Raw genomic sequence first — 20,197 nt, 5'->3', positions numbered from 1 at the left:
TATATACTTTTATCAGACCCACTCCCCACAACATATATCTTAAGATAACAAGATTAGTCAGAAGGTTCTTGTTAAGGAGATACATTGTTCTTATATAATCATTAGTACAGAGCTTAAGGAAAAACATAACCCTTGAGCCATTAGCTCTGGGATTAAAAAAAAAAAAATGTTTTATGGGACTAAGATGAAGGAATGTAGGAAAAAAAAAAAAAGTTTGTCCTTTTCTCCTCCTTGAGAGCCCTGGACCCCTTCCTTCCTTGAGGGCCCCAGACTCCTTATCAGTCTACCTAAGAATTAGTTTTGTCATTCACCCCTTTTTCTTTTAGGAGAATTATGTTGCCAAGGGAAAAAGGTGGCATTTTCATTCCATAACTACTTCCTGCTGGGATGGGGGTATTGCCCCTAAATTGTTGAGGCAACATATTCTCCTAACCTGCATATTGAGGGTTTCTAATCCGGGGACCCAAAGTTGGAGGAGGTTGTAGAAGCTGTATCGGCATGAACAATCATTTGTAACCTAAAAGCTTTTAGATGGCTAGAAACAAACCCCATTATACAGTTACAAAACTGATGTAAGGCGAAATAGTCATTAAACCAAGTTAAAACGTAATCACAATTAAAAGTCACATTATTTCCATAGTTAAGGTACAGTGAGTTATACCAATCCATTTTAGGATTGTTAGATGTCTTCAGATTAAGAAGAAGAGGTGCCACATATATTGTTGTTGGTGAAGAGATGAAGAAAGTCCTTTTCTTGAATTGGAAAAACCCACCATGTGAAGTCGTCCAGTGATGAAGAAGGGAGCATTTTGCAGACCTAGCAATTAGACCAATTTTGGAGACGATCAGGGGTCACCTGCCAGGGTTCTTGTAATATCTGTTGAAAGATTGAAAGCTGAGTCACATAGTAAATTCTAAGGCTTCAGGATCTATGACAATATTGGTGCACAAAAATGGTCTGCCATAGACACAGTCCCTTCTAGGGGCAGTGCGAGCCCTCGTTAAAGCTATGGGTAAAACTTTAAACCAGTTGTCTTGTGTTTCCTGAGTTAGCTTATGCAGACTCTTAATAATGTCATTTTCTTCCTTTTCAAAGGAAGTAGCCCTGTACTTTCAATCTGGGATTCCTGACTTAGGTTCTTAGAAACCTCATGCTCACCAGCAGCGCTTCAATCCATAGAGTTTGGAGGCACAGCTATGAAAAGGACTCGCTTTTAGGACTCTGGCCCCATATGGAAGCAGCCAAGAGAGATGCTGCTGAAGCTAGAGTTCCACCTCATTCCCGACTGCACTCCTAGCAAGTCTGGGTTCTCATGACTATTCCAAGCTTGGGGTCTGAGTAAAAGTACACAGCAACAACATGGATCACAAGTCCCTTGAAAGGCTATGATCCAACAGTTTAGGTTAGGGGTTCTAATTCCCCAGGCAGTTACGGAATGGTCAAAGACCAGGAAAAGGTGACTGAGAAAGGGAAGTTTGGTCCACATGCTTCGCCCATTTCTGGCCGCTCCTCTCGCAGGGACATTGGGTGCCTTTTGGCATTGGCAAGTCGGTATAAACCCCTGCCTGACAAAGCTCCCAATTTGGGGGCAGCCTTCAGTCATTTTGAGGCACCTTGAAACTGCAGAGTAAGGCTCTGCTTTGTACACTTGCTTCATACTTAATTCTGTACGTCTCAGGCTCTCAGTCAGTCACACACACAGGCACATCGTAGAGTTAGTAAAGTAAAAGTATACTAAAAGAAGAGGCAAGCTAGAGCTCTGAATGTCCTTACCTTGTTTTGAAGATCCCAGACAAGCCCCAAAGATGATAGCTTGTGGTGAATGATTCGAATTCGTGATCTCTGAAGAAGATTTAGCTTCGGGACTGGGGACCAGGCTTGATCACTCAAGAACTTTTGTGTAGCAGCGTTTTATTAAAAGTATAAAAAGGAGAGAGAAAGCTTCTGACATAGACATCAGAAGAGGGATAGAGGGTGCCCTCTGCTTGACTTAATTAAAAAGTTAAAAAAAATTTTTTTTTGATTCATAAAGTTACAAAAACAGGGCAGAGTTCCTATACACCCTTCCCCTGCATCTGTCAATGATAACATCTTACATAGCCATTGTATAATTATCAAAACCAGGACATTGACATCAAAACCAGGTACAAGACTACTAAATATGAGCCTTATTTAGATTGTCTTTACATGCATTCATCTTGAGGTGGGACATGAACAGCTCTGTGAAATTTCATCTTGTTTTATGTAACCACCACAGTTAAGGTATAGAACTGTTTCACCACCCTCAAAGAAACTCCCTTGTGCTGTACTTTTTATAGTTAAATCCTCTCCTCACAACCCTAGCCCCTGGCAGCCACTGATCTGTTTGACACTATTCTTTCGAGTATAGTAAATAAGAGTCACACAGTATGTAACCTTTAAACCTTTTGAGATTGGTTTCTCTCCACTTGATTTGTGATGATTTAAGTGGTATGTAAAATAGATCAAGCAAGGTCTTAAAGAGATAGAGTTCCATTATGAATGGGAAGGGCGTCTCATTCTGTTAGAAAGAGGAAACTAGGGGGCATGGGTCACAGAGCATTGAGAACCAGTAGCATGATTTAGGAAATTGTGTATGGTAATGAATTTGCTTCAGGATAAAATGACTCAATAGATTAAAGAGTAGGATTGGTGACCTGGGACATGGAAATTGTAAATTTCTATCTGCCACTGACTTACAATAGCTTATCTTTTGTATATTTCCCAGTCAAGAGGATTTAGCACAAGGTGAATGGAATTGGTAATCTAATTATAAATGACAGTAAACCAGAGTACAAAATAACATAAAGATGTCCGTTTCCCCTGCTGCAGTGGAACTACTGCTAATCCAGATGTTTTATCTTTACCTTGGACTGTGTTGTACTCTTAGATTGTCAGAAGCTTCAGCTCTGGTAAGAGAGAAGGTGGTGACTTTGTTTGCTGTGCCCTCTCTCCCCGTGGCGAATGGATATACTGTGTAGGGGAGGACTTTGTGCTTTACTGCTTCAGCACAGTCACTGGCAAACTGGAGAGAACTTTGACAGTAAGTATTACTGACTTAAGGCCATCTACAGAAATTGTTAATGCTTACATCTTTCTGAACTCAGAAGTAAACCTTTTTCAGACTGCTGTCCTTGTGAATCTTGATGTAAAAATATGTAAAAGTGTCATCAAGTAAAATAAAGGGTCCATAAGTAATTGTATGGAATTACCTCCTGTATCTGGAAAAGTCATCTTTCAGTGAGCCCTCAGCTTCTAGTGGATAGGATGAGTGTACATAAAGCAAAGGAGGAGGAAAAGGAATGTGCCTGTCTAGCCAGAGTAGTTAAACCTCTTCAGGGTAGTTGGAGTGACAGATACAGCTAGTCTGCATGTGTTTTCAAAGGCTAGTTACTTGTATATTACCCTATCAAATTGGTTTTTTAAGCGTTTAGTAACAAGGAATAATTAATGCAGCTGCTGTAACAATCTTCAAATTTCAGTGGCCTAACACAATGAATATTATGTCACAATGTAATATAAATTGCATCCTCCTCCTCCCTCTTTTAGCTGTGCCATTTGGGAAATGTGGCCTCTAAAGTCTTAGGAGAAAAGATAATTGAAGGGGTTATACTGGATGTTTTAAAGACTCACATCTGGAAGTGGTTTATATTATTTTGTCCATCGTTCTTTTTTGATTAGAATTAGTGCTGCCAGCAGCCCAAATGCAAAGGAGGAGTGGACAGGGAAAATGCAGTCTACAGTTGGGAAGAAGAGATGGTGTGAATGTATAAAAAAATCATAAACATACCTGTTAGAGAATAATCTCCTCAAACTATTCTTGAGTGAACTTTTGGTACACCAGCCTTGTGAAGCCTCCTCCAGTAGAAAGCAAAGATGTGAACAAAACAGAATGAGGTGGCAAGTGTCCTCTAGCTGAGGAAAATACTGAGTTCACTGAGTTGAAGGAATTGTTCAGTCTCAGCCACTGTCTTGGCCTAATATTTGCAAAATGGATGATGACTGGGACCAGCTATAGCACCAAAAGTGGTTTGGCATAAAGTATAATTCACACATTATGAAGAACAGTACAGAAAATGTGATCAGCCATCTGATAGCCTCGTTCGAGTTTTTGGTTTGTATGTTAACCCTCTTTGAGGTTCCCTTAGGTTTGATTCCTTTGGTGAGAAGTAGAAGCTTCTCTTCTTACCCGCCACTCAGCTCTGGTAGCTTCTTCAGTGATTTGTTAGTGACCTCTGTACCCTGATTCTGTGCTTCCCTATTCCAGGTTCACGAGAAGGATGTGATTGGTATTGCACATCACCCTCATCAGAACCTGATTGCTACTTACAGTGAAGATGGACTGCTAAAGCTCTGGAAACCCTAATTCAGCTTCTCTTTTTAAACTAACTTGAGAGCACGTACTTAAAATGAAGATATTACTCATGTGTTGCTTTTTTTTAAGGCCAGCTTTTCTAAGCAAATCATCTGAATTAGGCACAAGAATAATTTTGTGAAAATTCATGTTTAAGTAGCGGTTACCACTTTTTATATATTTTCAAGGTATTCACTGGGGCAGTCACTTAATGCTGTCAATCATCTTTTACCTGAAGAGCAAAATACTGGTATTCCTAGGGAGAAACTGTACTCCTTTGATTATTTGAAATGCTTTGATTGAAATGGGCTTCCTGCAGTAAAACTTGTAAATTAGGAACTATCCTAAATTCATTAGCTGTTTACTATCCCACCTTTTTTTTTTTTTTTTAAAGATGTTAATAAATTTTACACCTTTCTGGAGGCTTTGTTTTTAAATGTAAATAAATGCCTATCTAGTTAAGGCATTTACTTAGAATCAGATGAAGAGTGCAGGACACTACATTATCATCCCTGAAGTCAGTTTCCCATAGGATCTCATTTCACTGCCCTCCCCCGGGGCGTTCATTTTTTCTTAATTGCAGGATCCACTATGAGAATTCAGTTTTGGCATATCTCCTTTGTATGCAGAGGAAGGTTTTTGCATTGAAAATGTGCTGTTCAAGAAAAAATAACTACAAGAGATTTAGGAAACAAACTCTCAGCAGTATTTTGCATATGGGTCTTTTCTGTTTCAACCAATATATGTGGAATGCCTGTTGATGTGTTAAGATAATGTGGGTACCATTTCAAGAAAGTGAGCTTATTTATGGAGGCCTTTTATGCCCCATTTCCCCAGTTATTAGGTACAGGTGAATGAGAATTTTGCAGTCGTAAAACCCTTTGTCACTTGAAATACAGTCTGATCTGTATTAAAGATGAGCAATGCCTAGCATGTAAAAATGCTTAATGCTGGCCGAATAATTCTTTAACAGCACTATGAAATCATCTTTCCCAGTTACACTCCCCAAATTTGGTCTTTTTGCCACAAAACCTTAACTTTCTCACAGAATGTCATTTGTGTCATTTTGAGAGTTGAACGATAGCTACATGACTGTAGCCTGCCATACCTCTCAATGAAGAGCAGCTTTCATTTAAGTAAAAGAAGTTTAATGTGGAAAGAAAAGAGCTCATGCAAAAATTCCTTACAAAAATCAAGAAACCAGTTTGATTTAGCCCACAACCTCATGAACTGGCAGTTCAGAGGCTTTCTTTGTGCCAAGGCTCATGGAGAACAAGAATCTATCAGCATGGGTGCACTTAGTTCTACGAATTTTTAGCAAACATCTCTTCTGTTCTTGCATCTAATGCTCAGGATGGTTAGACCAATTTCTGTCACAGGATAGGGGAAAAGAAGCAAGTTAACAGGATCAGTGGTTGGTAAGAGGAAATCTGGAGTTTTGATGACTGGGAAGCATTATGCAGATCTAAAGGGTTAGGAAAAGGTTTTCTGGAGTTGACTGTGAAAAGGACCATCAAGAACTCAAGGTAAAGGGCTTTGGTGATCTTAGGGGGAGCCTTTCCAGGCCCTGCAGTGTGCTACAGGTGCAAGGCACGTGCTGCACAAATGGTAAGGTCCGGGGAGACAGGCAGAGAGGAGAGGACTAGTCTACAGGCCTTAAAGTATATTTTCTTAAGGGAGTTAATGCTCATAACTGGGGAGGAAAAATCTGCCTTTCCCAAGTTTTTTCTTCCAGTCCCTTGTTCCTGGTCATCTCCTGCAGTAGAGAAGGCAGGGGGAGCCCTGGGGAGAGGCAGAAGTGGTGGAGAGCTTGGGTCGGGCATGACTGAGCAGTGTGGGAACCAGGAAGGGCTCCTGGACCCTTGCTTGCACCCTACCCCAACCCGGGTTCCTAGAGAGCCACTACAGCCCATGTATTTGACACTCCTCTCTAGCACTGGAAACTCAAAATGCACGTGTGCTTGCTCAGTCGTGCCCAACTTTTAGGGACCCCATGAACCGGGGCCCTAAAGACTCCACGGCATTTTCCAGGCAAGAATATTGGAGCATGTTGCAATTTCCTGTTCCTGAGGATCTTCCTGTCCCAGGGATTGAACCTCCATCACTTGGGTCTCCTGCATTGGTTGGCAGATTCCTCATCACTGCACTACCTGGAAGCCACAATTCAAAATATATGGCATTCAAGTTAAGCCCTGCCCCCCAAAACTCCATGAGTTGTTCCATCTCCCACTCAGTTGTTGCATTAATGACTCTGGAAAACATTTAATGACCTAGTACTTCACAGCAGTTATTTTTTTCTGAGTCTTAGGTATAGTTAGGTCTAATTCAGTGTTGTGTTAACCAGTTATTTTTCAGCTTGTATTTCTACCACTAACAGTATTTACTGAGTCCTTCCTATGTGAACAGTGTTGTTTCTCAGAACTGCTTTATGAGCTCCAGCCTATTGAGTCCCATGATACAAGTGAAGAAACAGGTTGACCGTGGTTTTATACTTACTCCTAGGGCTCACACACTTTAAAAAGTGTCATTTTCTTCCATCTTATGGTTTGGATAGAGGCAAAGAGTCCATGGGTGTTTCTCCACATTTGGTTAAGACTTATCTAAACTGAACACAGGCGGTGAGAGGAGTAGAAAGAGACCAAGTACAGCAGTGGGGTTTAGCAAGCACGTACAAACTTGAGAACCAGTAAGTAGACCAGGGGTCCTTTTCATCATCTTCAAGGTATTTCAATCCTTGTTCTGTTGGTCTTTGAAGGTGGCTGAGATAATCAAGTGAAGTGATACTGTTGCTCAAGCATTTTTTACTCACTGTGCCTTTAGAACCTATGCTTCCTATTCCCACATTATTTCAAAACAGGAAACTACCAGTATGTCAAAGACGGGAAGCTCCCTTAGTCTGGAACAGACTTGGTATAGCAAGGGCTGCCATTCTTTGACCCTCCACACAGCAATTCTACCAATGGTATTACTGTTCTGGTGATTTAATATAACTATATCCCCATGGTGGTGGTGTACGGCCTTGGCTGTATATATGACCATCCTGGTTGCTGAGGCTACACACAGCTCAACTACACCAAAATACCTGAGACACATCATGTTTTGGCCAAGGTTGGGAGCCAGTATTATACACACAAAAAAATCTGATGCTAATTTCACAAGATTTGTCACCACGTTCTAAGACCCTCATGGGACGTAAAATTAGCTTTTTATTCCCTGCAAGTATGAATGGACGGGGGGAGCATCATTAAGGAGGCATTAGGGCTAGGTCCAGGGAGCTACACTTCTGTGAATGCACTATTTCTTTGTTGACCTTGGCTAGAGTTAAAAAAGAACTAACTTTTGGTGTTTTGTTTTTACAGATTACAAACCTGTCAGTTTCTGCCTCTCTAGGTTACTACTAGTTTCTTCTAGTGATGTCTAAAGATATTTTACTGTGGTCAAACAAAAGTAAAAGCTTACTCAACCGTTTTTGAGTATATATATCTCAGTAGCACTAACCTTATTAACTGTTGTGCAACCATTATTGTTTTTAAACTAAGTTTCCATTCCTCCCAGCCCTTGGTAATCTGTGTGCTATGAATTTGCCTAGGTAGTTCATATAAATACGTAAGGCCTTTCTGTTACAAATACATGTATGACACATTTTGTTCATTCACCTGTTAAAACACCAGCATACGGGTCTTTTCCAGTGAGTCGGTTCTTTGCATCAGGTGGCCCAAGTATTGGAGCTTCAGCATCAGTACCTCTAACAATGTTCAGGACTGATGCTGAAGCACCAACAAGGTACAGGGTTCTCATTTCTTCATATTCTCACTTGTTTCCATTTTGGATTACTAGCTACAAAGTGGTATATCTCACCGAATTTTCATGTTATTTCCCTCATGACTAATAAATATTAAAGCCTCATGTAAGGATTTTTGTAATTTTTACAATGTATTTATAAGACAGGTTTATCGCAGAGTTTTTTAGACCAATATTTTCCTTTCTGAACACTTGCCTGGCCAGATTAAAAAGAGATAATGCAAGAATGATAGGATGGGGAGAAGCTATCAATTAAGACTGTCAGTATGAGAAGAAACCTGAATGTTTGGGGAATATGCACTTCACCCCAAGTTTTAGTCTCCTCTTTTTAACTCGTGTTGTAAGGGGAAGTTAGGTTGTGGAGTACATGTCCATGTTAGAACTGTTTAAGGCTCCTGATTACGAGAGAGACAGAATCAGTAGAACAAGCGAAAACCCACATTCCACTTCAGTGTGCAAAAATTCTTAAGCCCCCCATCCCATTTGTTGCTCATTACTCATCCCTCCACTTTCACTCTGCACCCTTATTTAGTATTAAACGTCAGAACTATGGTTAAGTAGTACTTTTCTGGTGTTACTCACTTTAGTTAAATGAAACTAGTAATCTTAACTAGTGAAAAGCCAATGCTTTAACCTGGGAAAAAAAAACCTGTGGTGACACACTGGACATGCTTTGTAATCAGTATATTAAAGAGACATTCATACATTTCAAGAATTGCTTAAATTCTGATACCAGATTTAAGCTTGTGAACATATGATTTTAAACATACAATTAAAGCTATTCATCATAATCTGCTATACTACCAACATTAAATTACAGTTACTCTGGAGCGTAAGTTAAATGGTTTAAAGTAAGCCTATAACATACCTACAAAAACACCTTCCTATCTCATACATGCAAATTACTTCTCCATGTAAAGGTCTCATCACTCTAACCTCTAAGTTTCCCTGCTCCAGAAGTCACTACTCTAAGGCTTACTGTGGTCCAAAGGTGGGGGGCGGGGGGCAAAAAAAGTAACCAGGACCAATAGCTATATTAATAAAAGATGGCACAGCAAAAGAAGGGAATGCAATTCTACAAGTGCAAGCCCTCAATAAGCAGCATATTATGATAAACCCCTTCTTTACAAAGGTATCATTTCTATCACTGATACCACAGGCTAAATTAAATTATACAGCATGCCATCTTCAAGTACAGTTGAGGCAATAGAATAAATGCAGAAGCATCACAATGAATCCCACTTACTACATACAGACCAACACTTCTCTACATTAATTTCTTTGTCTGACTGCCAGTTAAACACAGTTTTAATTTCATAGCTTAACAATTAAGGGTCATACACTGAAGTCAATACATATACCTGGCATTTCAATCTAAGCTAGTCCATGTACACAGCTGAAATCAATTACAAAGTATGGCCTAACAAATGCTAGGGGAAATTTTTTTAAGTCATTTTTACAAGTACTAAACTTATCTTGCACACTGAAGTCATCATACATACAGGGCAAAGTCAGAGCTTTTATATTTGAGTTTATTCTTCATTTAACTTTTAAACACTACTATAGTTGAATATTAAAACAAAAGCAAGTAGTGAGCATATGATTATAGTCCTTCACTCAATCACTACTGCAAATAAAACACCAGCAGTGAGTGTTATTCACAGGCCCTACTAAGAGGTCTGACACTGAACACCACCCCGAGGATGATGTTCATCATCCTCGTATGCTTCTCCATTGTAATGGCGCCGTCTTTCCTGATTTGGATCAAAGTCCACTAATTCTACCTGGTCCATTTCATCAGTCTCTTCTACTTCCTTCCTCTCAGGCAGAAGTTTTTCCAGCAAAGAGAGTTTATCAGGAGAGAGAAAGCCATTCTCAGGAAAGTTTACCTATAAAATGAGATTTTTACCGTTTAAATGAAAATTTAAATGATTTATTTATCCCTCCTTAGACAAATTACCATTCACCCATTTTCCCCAGAAAACACACTTGTAACCTGTAACCACAGAATTATTTGGTAAATCAGCCAATCCCAGGTTAGTTAGAACAAATGGTCTGAGACGACATATATCATCTAGTATTCTGAACCAGAATTCAAGGTAAAGTCTTTAAAAAAATCCTACTAAATAGTAACTGCACTGTAACGATCACTTCTATTCAGCAAATACATTTCTACAGAACCCAGCCTAAAACACATCCTTTTTAATGGGTATTTAAAGAAAGCTATTGATCAGAAAGCAATTTTTAAAATGTTAAGTTTGTGGGTCTGAGGTGACTCAATTTAAGGTAAGGGAAATGGTTGGATGCTTTAAGAACCAGAGCACTACAGTATTTTGTCAGAAATCCACACTAGCTAACATACTTCTGTTGTACTTAAAAGATACTAGTAATAGCCTTTCATTAGTAAAATACCCACTTGCCATGCATCCCCTTCCCTACCACAGTGATGCAAACCAACCAACTTGATACAAAGAATGTTCAACATGACAGGAGTAATATTAGATCTAGACAAGGGAGAATATAAAATTGGCACTTCTGGCAATTCAGAAACTTATAAAATTTTAATAAGCTAATCATTCTCAAATATTTCTGAAGTACTTTCTAAGCTTACCTTAAATTCAATGATTAGGCGACCCTTTTCGTATGGCCTACGATAAATTGGCATGCCTTCATTTAGCACACACTTGATATCTCCATGCTTGACAATTTGACCTAAAAACATTAAAGCCAAACTCCTTAAATACAATCACATTTTTATGAGGCAGGGAAAATAAAGAGAGGGACATCCTAGCTCACTGATAGGAATACATTAATGTGAAAACAATCCTGGTTTCTATAAATTTGATTTATAGATTTTTCTAGGGGCTCACAAGAGAGTCAAGAATGCACAATCTCAGCTCAGCTCAAGGATGGTTCTGTTCTGATCAATACTGAATTGCCACTTTCCTCTATGCCCATACTAGCTACTAGCAATGAACACCAAAATAGAAACACTTTCTAGTTACCATACCTGGATGAGAAGTGATGACTATGGTTCGGTTGTCAAGAGTAGATATTGGCTTTTGGAAGCCACACAATGCCTCAACCAGCTGTATGTCCATACACATGAAAAGGTCTTCTCCTCGTCTGTACAATGGAAATATGGCATACGCTTAGGGCTTTCAAACCACCAATGATTCCAAGTACCAAAATAGGCAATTTTAGAAACAAATGGTATATTTCAAAAGATGCCCTTTCTTCCTTTTTTTTTCTTCCTGATTTTTAAAATGAGCTGAGAACAGGGAACAGCAAATACATGTAACCTGCCAGCAGAGTTTCCTGGACAAGCTTCAGAATCCCTCCACACATTCTAGGCAGTAAAACACATCTCAGACTGGGTCCTGGATAAGTCAGGGTCTATTAAAAGGGGACATGGCCAATTTCAAGAGAACAGTAAGATCTTTACTGATGTACATGAATTATAGTGCCTGGCACATTGTGAACTCAACCTTTTATACCAGTACACTTCCTCCTCCTTGTGCTTGCTTTCTTTTCCAATTCATACTAGTAATATCTTTTCATCACACAGATCACTCTCCAGAAATACTGAGGATTCACCTCAAAATGACAGCATCAAAATTATAAGCTTGACAGCATTTCCCATTACTGTTGAGACACTATAATTCAAAACTTGTTCTTTTAAGATGTCACTCCCAACAGCTGCTGCAGTCCTATTCCAGTCAAATGTTGCAACCAAGCTTATCACAAACTCAGGAAATGAAACTGGTAAGAGCTTTAAGGCACATACTTCAAAATTAGTTTTGAAAAAAATTTATTAAAACTGGGAGCTAAATTTTGTCATGGGATGCATTCCCTAATCCACCTGCTTATACAACACATCTTCTAATTGAAGCATATCCTTCAAAAACCAGATCAGGCAACAATTTATGTAAATTTAGACACAAAAACAATCTGATTCTTTGAAACATTAATGATTTAAAATCATTTACAAAAGACATACATAGCCTCATTCTTCTGCTATACTTTTCTAGGTTATTTCCAAAAACTGTTCTAAACCTAATGAAAAGCTCATTCAAATTAGAGGAAACAAAAATAATCCCAAATAGGCAAGATGTCAGTTTGAATATTTTATAAATTTTTACCGAGTAAAAAGAGCATGGTCCTTCTGATCTAAAACAATGATAATATCTCCTGGCTCCAGTCCTGGTTCTTGGTCTCCTTCACCATGGAATGTTATCTTCTGGCCATCTTTCATGCCTAAAAACAAAAGGCTAATTTTACACTCTTAACATCTAACTAAGGTCAGGGTCTCTACTAAGAAACACAAATGCATGTTTGTGTGTAAGTCTGTGGATGCTCAAGTTGTAGAGAATTTACCAGAAATGCACATATGCTTAGATCAATCCAACTTCTTACTGAAGAAAGTGATCATAATGGAGAACACAAATCTAGAGGCAAACAAATCAAGCCTCAAATCTCAGAGCTGCTATTTATTACTAGGCAGGATTACCCTGGGGAAGCAAGTTGCATCACCTTCCTAAGCATCAGCTTTCCCAGAGAGACCTACCTCTCCATCACAGCTCTTGTGAGGACTAAAGAAAAAGGTCTATGCTGGCGCCAATCAGTGATTGGCAAACATAACCATAAATGCTTTACTATTTCAATTTCATTAATTTTAAAAAAGTCTACTAAATGTAACAAGCATAAGTCAGACTTTCTTCCCTTTATTGTATTAGAAGTAATATGAAACAAAAAATTTTTTAAATCTATACTATTTTCATTGAATGATTTTTAATCTTTTAAAAAAGGATAATTTTTAAAATCCTTTTTAGATACTTTCAGACCATGTGGTTAGTGTCTATAATAGAGTCAAGAATAGAAAAGTTTTTCCAATAAGCAAACATTTCTTAAAGGTCAACATATTTACTGAGATTTCTTCCCTCTGGCTCAGTTAAGTTCAGTAAGAGCTTACTTAGTTAACCTTTACAAAGAACTCGTGTGTTTGCAGATTATTTACACTGCAGTAATGGCTCTGGATTTCCTGAATGAAAGATCACTGACATCACCCAACAAGAGCAACTTTGTTTTAGTTTCTATCATGTAAAGTATTAAATGTATACAATAGCCAACAGTAGAACAAATCCCTATTTAACATCAATCTAGATCCATAATTACCAGTTCATGACTATTTCATGTATTACACACTTTTCCACCCACATTTCCTACATATACTTCAAGCAAAATCCAGACATACCAATTAACCCAAATACTTTAGTATGTACCTCTACGAAAAGATGGACTTACACTAAAACATCAATATTATACACTGACAAAAATAAACATGTCATTCATGAGGCAAATGGAGAAGGAAATGGCAACCCACTCCAGTGTTCTTGCCTGGAGAATCCCATGGACAGAGACTGGCGGGCTGCCGTCTGTGGGGTCACACAGAGCGGACATGACTGAAGTGACTTAGTGGCAGCATGAGGTAAAGTAACTGTCTTGCTACACTAGTGAAGCAATTAAACTCAGATCTAAGTTTTACCGGTTGTTTCAACAAGGTTAAGATTACCGGCAGGGGCTTTCCTGGCAGTTCAGTGGTTAAGACTCCGCTCTTTCACGGCAGGGGGTGCAAAGGAGGAACTCAGATCCCACATATAGTGTGGCATGAGGTGGGGGCTGGGGGGGTATAGGCAAGTGTAACATTCATAAATGGTTTCACTTAGTACTAAATGCCCTCCTGAGTACATATAGTTGGTATCAAGAAGGGGATTTTACCAGATAGGGAGACATTCAAACCCTACCAAACATGGACCAGTTAAGGAGAAACAAAATTGAGGAAGGAGTACTGAGTCACATGGGAGACTACTATTGCAGGGGCCTAAATTAATGTATGTATTACATGTAATAATAGTTTCATTTAAAAATAGCCAAGTCTGAAGGATCCATTCATGTTGATTATTTCATACTAAGTACAGCACAATTTACTCTGGGGCTGTATACACGTTTCCAAATTTCTACAATGAATATGTACTGCTATAATACATTTTAAAGGATTTTAAAATAAACTGACAAAATTAAGGAATAGGCAAAATAAAAAAAGTATATCCTAATAGTATTTAAAGAAAGTTTTAGGTTATAATCCAAGAGGCAGAAACAGGTATGTTTACCTAATCTGTAGAAATCATTATAAATATTTATAGTCTGCTGCTGCTAAGTTGCTTCAGTCGTGTCCGACTCTGCGACCCCAGAGATGGCAGCCCACGAGGATCCCCTGTCCCTGAGATTCTCCAGGCAAGAACACTGGAGTGGGTTGCCATTGCCTTCTCCAATGCATGAAAATGAAAAGTGAAAGTCTAAGTTCTTACAAATTAGTAAATCAAATACACATCCATTCTTTACCCCAACAGTTCAAAACTATCCTCAATTATGACAGTTTTAAGCAATTACAAAATGTAGAATATAATTAATCAAAATAGAAAAGTGGCTCAGAACTCACCTTTGTCAATATGAACTTCTAGAATTTTCTTTTCTCGAACTATCTTCCTTCCATTGCAGCTTTTACATCTATCTTTAGGACTGATCCGCTCCCCATGGCCCTGGCACTCCATGCAGACAGACTGAATTTGCTGAACCATTCCAGGTCCTATCTGATGAATTCTTATTTGCATTCCAGTACCTCGGCAATTGGGACAGCATTCTACTGCTCCTTTTTTACCACCTCGGCCTAAACAGTTTAAAAACAATGTTTGAATTTAGTGTTGGACATAGTGATTAATGTTCTAGTGAGACAGTCCCCTGAACATGCCACTTCATTAATATTTTCAAGGTCTGATGGAATGCTGCTTTAAAAAACTACTATTCAGGCTTTTTGATAAAATATTGCCACATCAGCTTCAGTTATCATTATAAACATCTTGACTGCTATTTTTCTCAATAAACTATTTCAGTATTTTAGATTTTAAACATATGTCCCCAAAGCACAATTCTTAAGAGTACTTCAACTGTGAAACGAGAACATTTCAGTTCCCTTTCATTAGGAAACACTGCATTTTCAACAAATAACATTAAAAAAAAAAAAAAAACTTAAAAGATTCATATCACAGCCAGTAATTTCAGTTGACTACCCCAAAAGAGAACATTGCTAAGTATTAAGATTATGAAGCCACTGGAGTGCCTCAAGTTCTAGAGGGGATAGGAAGTACTCATCTCTGAACAATGCTGAGTAGAAAGACACCAAATTACATCAATTCCACCCTGCATTCAAAACACACACATGAAAATGCTGATAATTTGCTGTTATTTCTGAAAGAGGTTCAGGTTGTTTTCACATTTGCACAGCACAGTATCTGCCAGTTTTATATACCCAGAAAGGTTTCAGTTCCATTTTGAAACATGAATGTTAAGACATACCTTCACATTTGTCACAAATCACATTCTTTTGCAGAGCTAGTTTTCTTGTTGCACCATTATATAAATCTTCTAAAGTTACTGTAAGTTGATGGACAACGTTTTTACCTATAACAAAACAGTCCTCATTTAGAATACTGCTTGCAAACAGCCCTTGCAGCAAGACCCAGCACAGCCAAAAATAAGTAAAATTTTAGAAAGCTGCATCCTGTGTTCAAGGCACTGTAAAAACGGTAAAGGAAAATGAAAGATGAGCCTTACAGATTCACACATAATCTAACTGTGGTGTAACTTCAAATAAGGAAAATCAGGTGAGATTAAGTAACACATATGGATGCAGTTGTGGCCCTCCTGTATTTATGGCAACCAAAAACATTAACTGCAAAAATCATCTGAAAAAACTCATGTTACTTGAATAGACACATTTCACAATAGTTTAACCCAAACTGCTTTTCTGTTCTAGTATATTCCTTGACTCATGTATTATACTGAGCGACATGACCAATTACAACATCCAAAAACTCTTTAGCACACTAAAGTTCCAAAAACTAATCAAGTTTGGCCAGGGAAGCTGATCTATTTATTCAGTCTCCAAAGAATATCAATTCCTACTTCTTCCTGAAGTAGGAACAGCACATACTGCTGAGCTGACTGTTTAAAGGCTAGATTTCTCATTCTTTACCACAGTGCTTTCCAACAGAACTTTCTGCAGTAAGGGAGAAGGTTTATACCCTCTGCTAGCCAATACAATAGCCAGTAGTCACACATGGTTACTGAGCATGTAAATATGGCTATTACAAACTAAGAAACTGAATTTTTATTTTTCTTTGAAGAAATCTAAATTTTATATTGCCAGGAGCTACAAAGGAATGGCATATCTCATCTAGAAATGGGAAGTGGAAGGTGGAGATTATATAAGAACAGAGGCTACAGAAATATAGTGACCTGTCAATAGTTAATAAGTTCCTAGCTAGTGATTCTTTCACAATGACTTTATCCACCAGGAAATACTTTCGCTTAAGAAGATCTTGAACTATCTCCACAATATGTATAATGAACATTTTTAGTTTCCAATCAAAAGTGAAGTACCATTAACTATAACCTTCTGCTCCTGGACCCACCTTTTGTTTCTGTATCAAATACCACATAACTGGTTCTGCCATGCTAAAAGCTGCCCTGCTTACTTCAGTGCTTTATAGACTTCAGAGTACAGGGAAGGAATAAAACTTCTGAAATTTAAGCAAATTTTTTTCAATATCATACTACAGAAAATGACCTTTCATCAATTTAAGACATGTAGTAGTTCGCCAATTGATTTTGATTGGAAATTGTTTAAATTTCTTAAAAAAAAAAAAAGTAAAACATACCCCTTTCAAGAAAATCTGAATAAAAATGTCCAGTTGTGAGACATCTCTGGTAGTGCAGAAGCCAAGATTCAGTGCTCCCAATGCAGGGGACCTGGGTTTGATCACTGATCAGCAAAACTAGATCCTACAAGCCACAACTAAAAAGATCCTGCATGCTGCAACTAACACCCTGTGCAGCATTAAACACACACACACAATTCCCAGTCTTTCGGAATCCAAGAACACTCAAAGAGGAAATTTAAGAGCCTGCCCATTCCTTCTACCCATTAGTTTGTATAAACCACAATGGGAACAGAGTAACATGAACTCTAACCAGAACACTGTACTCCTATGAGCAGTATTTCTACAGTCCAGAAATCACACGTTAAAGGCACATATTTTGATGTAATAAAACTTAAGAAAGATTAAACAGACAGCAGGCCATTTGGAGGCAATGAACCTGTGTTCCAGTGAAGACTGATGGCACGGCTATATATGACCTTGATAAAAATTTAGAATTCTGATACGTAATTTACTTTCGACAGGATAAAACCACTGCACTTCCCACTGGGGTTGAGGATCAAATAAAATCTGTGAAAAAGGTTTTGAAAATTATGTTCTTATACTTCATGAAGCCGTGTATACTCCCAACAACTTTAGACACACTTTTTAGTACTTGACTGGCTTAGCTATTTTTAGTTTCATCAAAACTATTACCATAGGTTAGTGTACATTATACTAACAAATAAACAAGCATTTAATAGTTGAATTCTCAAGAATCTGCTTTGACTAAAAGGGCTAACTTTAGTTTGGTACATGTAGATTAGGTTATTCTTACCTCTCCTCTCTCTCTGCATCCTGCCTCCTCCTCCGAAAAACATATCAAAGATGTCCATGGGGGAGCCAAAACCACCACCTGCTCCACCTTCTTTAATTGCCTGTTCTCCTCCTTTGTCATATAACTCCCTTTTCTTTGCATCAGAGAGCACTTCGTAAGCTTGAGAAATCTGTTTAAACTGTTTTGAGAAAAAGGGGATAAATTTCACTCAAAAAGGACAGCTACTATATTAAACATAATTTCACGTTGTAATTGAAATACTATACACCTGACAAGAAGAATTCAACTATGTTATGGGTGTACTACTTGCCTTCTCGCCTTCATTTGGATTCTTATCAGGGTGGTACTTCAAGGCCAGTTTCCTGTAAGCCTTTTTCAATTCTTCTTGGGTGGCATTGGGTTTGACCCCCAAAACATCATAGTAAGTGGTTTCTTTCACCATTTTCTACAGCCTAAAACAAGAAAGCTCAATTTTAACCGACTTTCAACTGATAATTTTAATTAATAAAACCAAGAGTTCAGGCAGAGAAATCTGTTCTTTGACAAATCTGATAAGACCACCACTTTCCTTAAGTTTCACAGAGAAAGTAACAATTCCTCTGGTAACTCACCCGTAAATCCTAAAAGACTAAATATAACCTAACAATCACCAGGGAATAATTCAAAAACCTCCTGTAGCGCTGGTTTCCACCTGGAAGGGTCCATACTAACGCGACTACTATCTGGATTCTGTTTCCCTTCCCAAGTAGCGACAGAGGGCAGCAAAGAAAAGGGGTATTAACAGGTTCAGTCCACTATTATTCTCTTTGGTAAACCTGGTAAACCACACATTTCCAAGAAAAAACACTTTGGCATAGGGCGGGGGGGAGGTAGTGTTTTATGAAACTGATAAAGAAAACTAGCTGCCCTCCCCGCTCAGTCTCTTTCTCAATCACAGAAGAGAGTAGCTCCTCTGTTTTGACCGAACCCCTATCGCCCCCACAAGCCAGCATAGTTTACATGTTGTTAGGTTCTCCCTTGCATTCAGGGCCGACCGTTACGGTTTCCTTCCCTTCCCCTTCCCGGATGGAAGGGGTGGGAGAAACCCAGCACTCAACAAAGAGGAGGAGGAGAGACCAGAGAAACGAAAGCCGCAGCCTCCGCCCGGCTCCTCCCGCAGCCCCTCGCCCCAAGGGTCCTTTCGCGCGTGCGCGCAGGGTCGCCCCCCCCCACTCCCCCCACCCCCTCAGCGAGCGCCCGCAGAGGAAAAGCCGGAGGCGGCAGATCCTTGGAGACCTCAAGGAGGGATGGAAAAAGCTTCAGGAAAGGTCTTGGGTCCACTCGCTGCGCGCCGGCAAGGGTTGCCGGGGCACCCCCCCCCCCCCCCGCCCGGCCTTCCAGAAGGGGACTCGAGGATACAGGAACCGACAACCCTCCCGCCCACGCGGAGCCAACCGCCTCCCGACCGCGGCTCTATCCAGCTTCCCAGCGCCGCCTGTGGCGCCAGACTTAGGAAGAGGGGACGCGGGAGAGCTGAAACTCACCGGTGAGCGGGCCGATGCCGGTGTGGGGGAGCGGGAAGGAGCGCGTTGCTGTGCGCAGCTCGGGCAGCGGCCGCTCCTCCGCCTTTCACCGAGCGTTCTGGAAAGTTCCGGCCGGCGCGCCGCAGCAGTCTCCTTTTGTAGCCGAGCCCAGGCGCGTCACCCGCCGGAAGTCCCGCCCCTCCCACCGCTGCCACCGCCCGCGGTTACCTGGGCAACGGCGCGGGGGGGAGCTCGGGCGGGGAGGAGTTGTGCGGAAGGGCCTTATGGGGATGGGCGCAAGCCTGGGTTCTCAACGTTCGTGGAACTTTCTGGATCCCCTTCTTCCAGCTAGTGGGCCCGCAGGAGCCGGGATTGCCCGGGAGCGCTGCAGTTCTGGGTCAGCTCCGGATTCCCAGATCAGTGGGGCCCTCGCCGCTGGCTAGAGCGCGCGACACTTGGGAACTGGGCCCCGGGCAGGGGCCGTGTGCTGCAATGGAACCTCTCAGAACAAAGCCCTGCTGCTCCGCCTCCCCGCCGGCGCCTCTTTCGTCTCTTTCCTCGCCTCAAACCGGCTTAGATTCTTAGCCTTGAGGTTCTGGGAAACCGCCGGCACGAAATGCTAAGCAGGACGGGCTTGCGGCCCCCGAGCAATCAGACGCGCAGTCCATGGCCTCGTAATTCGCGAAACTGCGAAGTTGGAAGAGCTCTTAGTGCGAGTCTAGACCCCTATATACACTTTATTTTCATACATAGGGGTATATTTTCAACATACGTTGGGCTCAGGCAGCACTAAACGAGGAAACGTTTGCAATGCTATGGTACAAACCTTAGGCCTTGGAGTTTCTGGCCTGTCGTTCCTCCGGTTTGGTTAGTCCTGACACAGTAACACAAAAGAATGACTAGCAAATAGCATTAATTATTTGATGT

General features: G+C 40.1%; 2 protein-coding genes across 2 annotated transcripts in view; one reads left to right on the top strand and one right to left on the bottom strand.

Moving 5' to 3' along the window:
• Window positions 1-8,279, top strand: part of SMU1 (SMU1 DNA replication regulator and spliceosomal factor) — a 32,574-nt gene extending 24,295 nt beyond the window's left edge. Inside the window, exons 11-12 of the mRNA XM_061425918.1 lie at window positions 2,910-3,062; window positions 4,287-8,279. Of these exons, the coding sequence (XP_061281902.1) occupies window positions 2,910-3,062; window positions 4,287-4,385 (252 nt within the window). The 3' untranslated portion in view covers window positions 4,386-8,279. The remainder of the gene's footprint in view (window positions 1-2,909; window positions 3,063-4,286) is intronic.
• Window positions 8,280-9,688: 1,409 nt separating this feature from the next.
• Window positions 9,689-19,382, bottom strand: DNAJA1 (DnaJ heat shock protein family (Hsp40) member A1). Its single transcript, XM_061425920.1, has 9 exons — window positions 19,292-19,382; window positions 18,079-18,220; window positions 17,769-17,946; window positions 15,588-15,692; window positions 14,674-14,901; window positions 12,317-12,431; window positions 11,185-11,300; window positions 10,786-10,886; window positions 9,689-10,063 (listed from the first exon to the last, which is right to left on the bottom strand). The coding sequence occupies exons 2-9, from the start codon at window positions 18,208-18,210 to the stop codon at window positions 9,845-9,847; spliced, it is 1,194 nt and encodes a 397-aa protein (XP_061281904.1). The 5' UTR covers window positions 18,211-18,220; window positions 19,292-19,382; the 3' UTR covers window positions 9,689-9,844.
• Between the last annotated feature and the right edge of the window lie 815 nt (window positions 19,383-20,197).

This window comes from Bos javanicus, chromosome 8, assembly GCF_032452875.1.
Source record: "Bos javanicus breed banteng chromosome 8, ARS-OSU_banteng_1.0, whole genome shotgun sequence".
In the NCBI taxonomy this organism is placed as follows: Eukaryota; Metazoa; Chordata; class Mammalia; order Artiodactyla; family Bovidae; genus Bos; species Bos javanicus.
This window is presented reverse-complemented; position numbering and strand designations above follow the sequence as displayed.

Coding starts and splice junctions, on each gene's coding strand:
- DNAJA1 (XM_061425920.1), bottom strand. CDS start 18,210: ATGGTGAAAGAAACCACTTACTATGATGTTTTGGGGGTCAAACCCAAT. Junction 15,693..17,768: donor GATGCAGAGAGAGAGGAGAG/GTAAGAATAACC, acceptor GTTTTGTTATAG/GTAAAAACGTTGTCCATCAA. Junction 10,064..10,785: donor GCCTAATCATTGAATTTAAG/GTAAGCTTAGAA, acceptor CTCATTTTATAG/GTAAACTTTCCTGAGAATGG.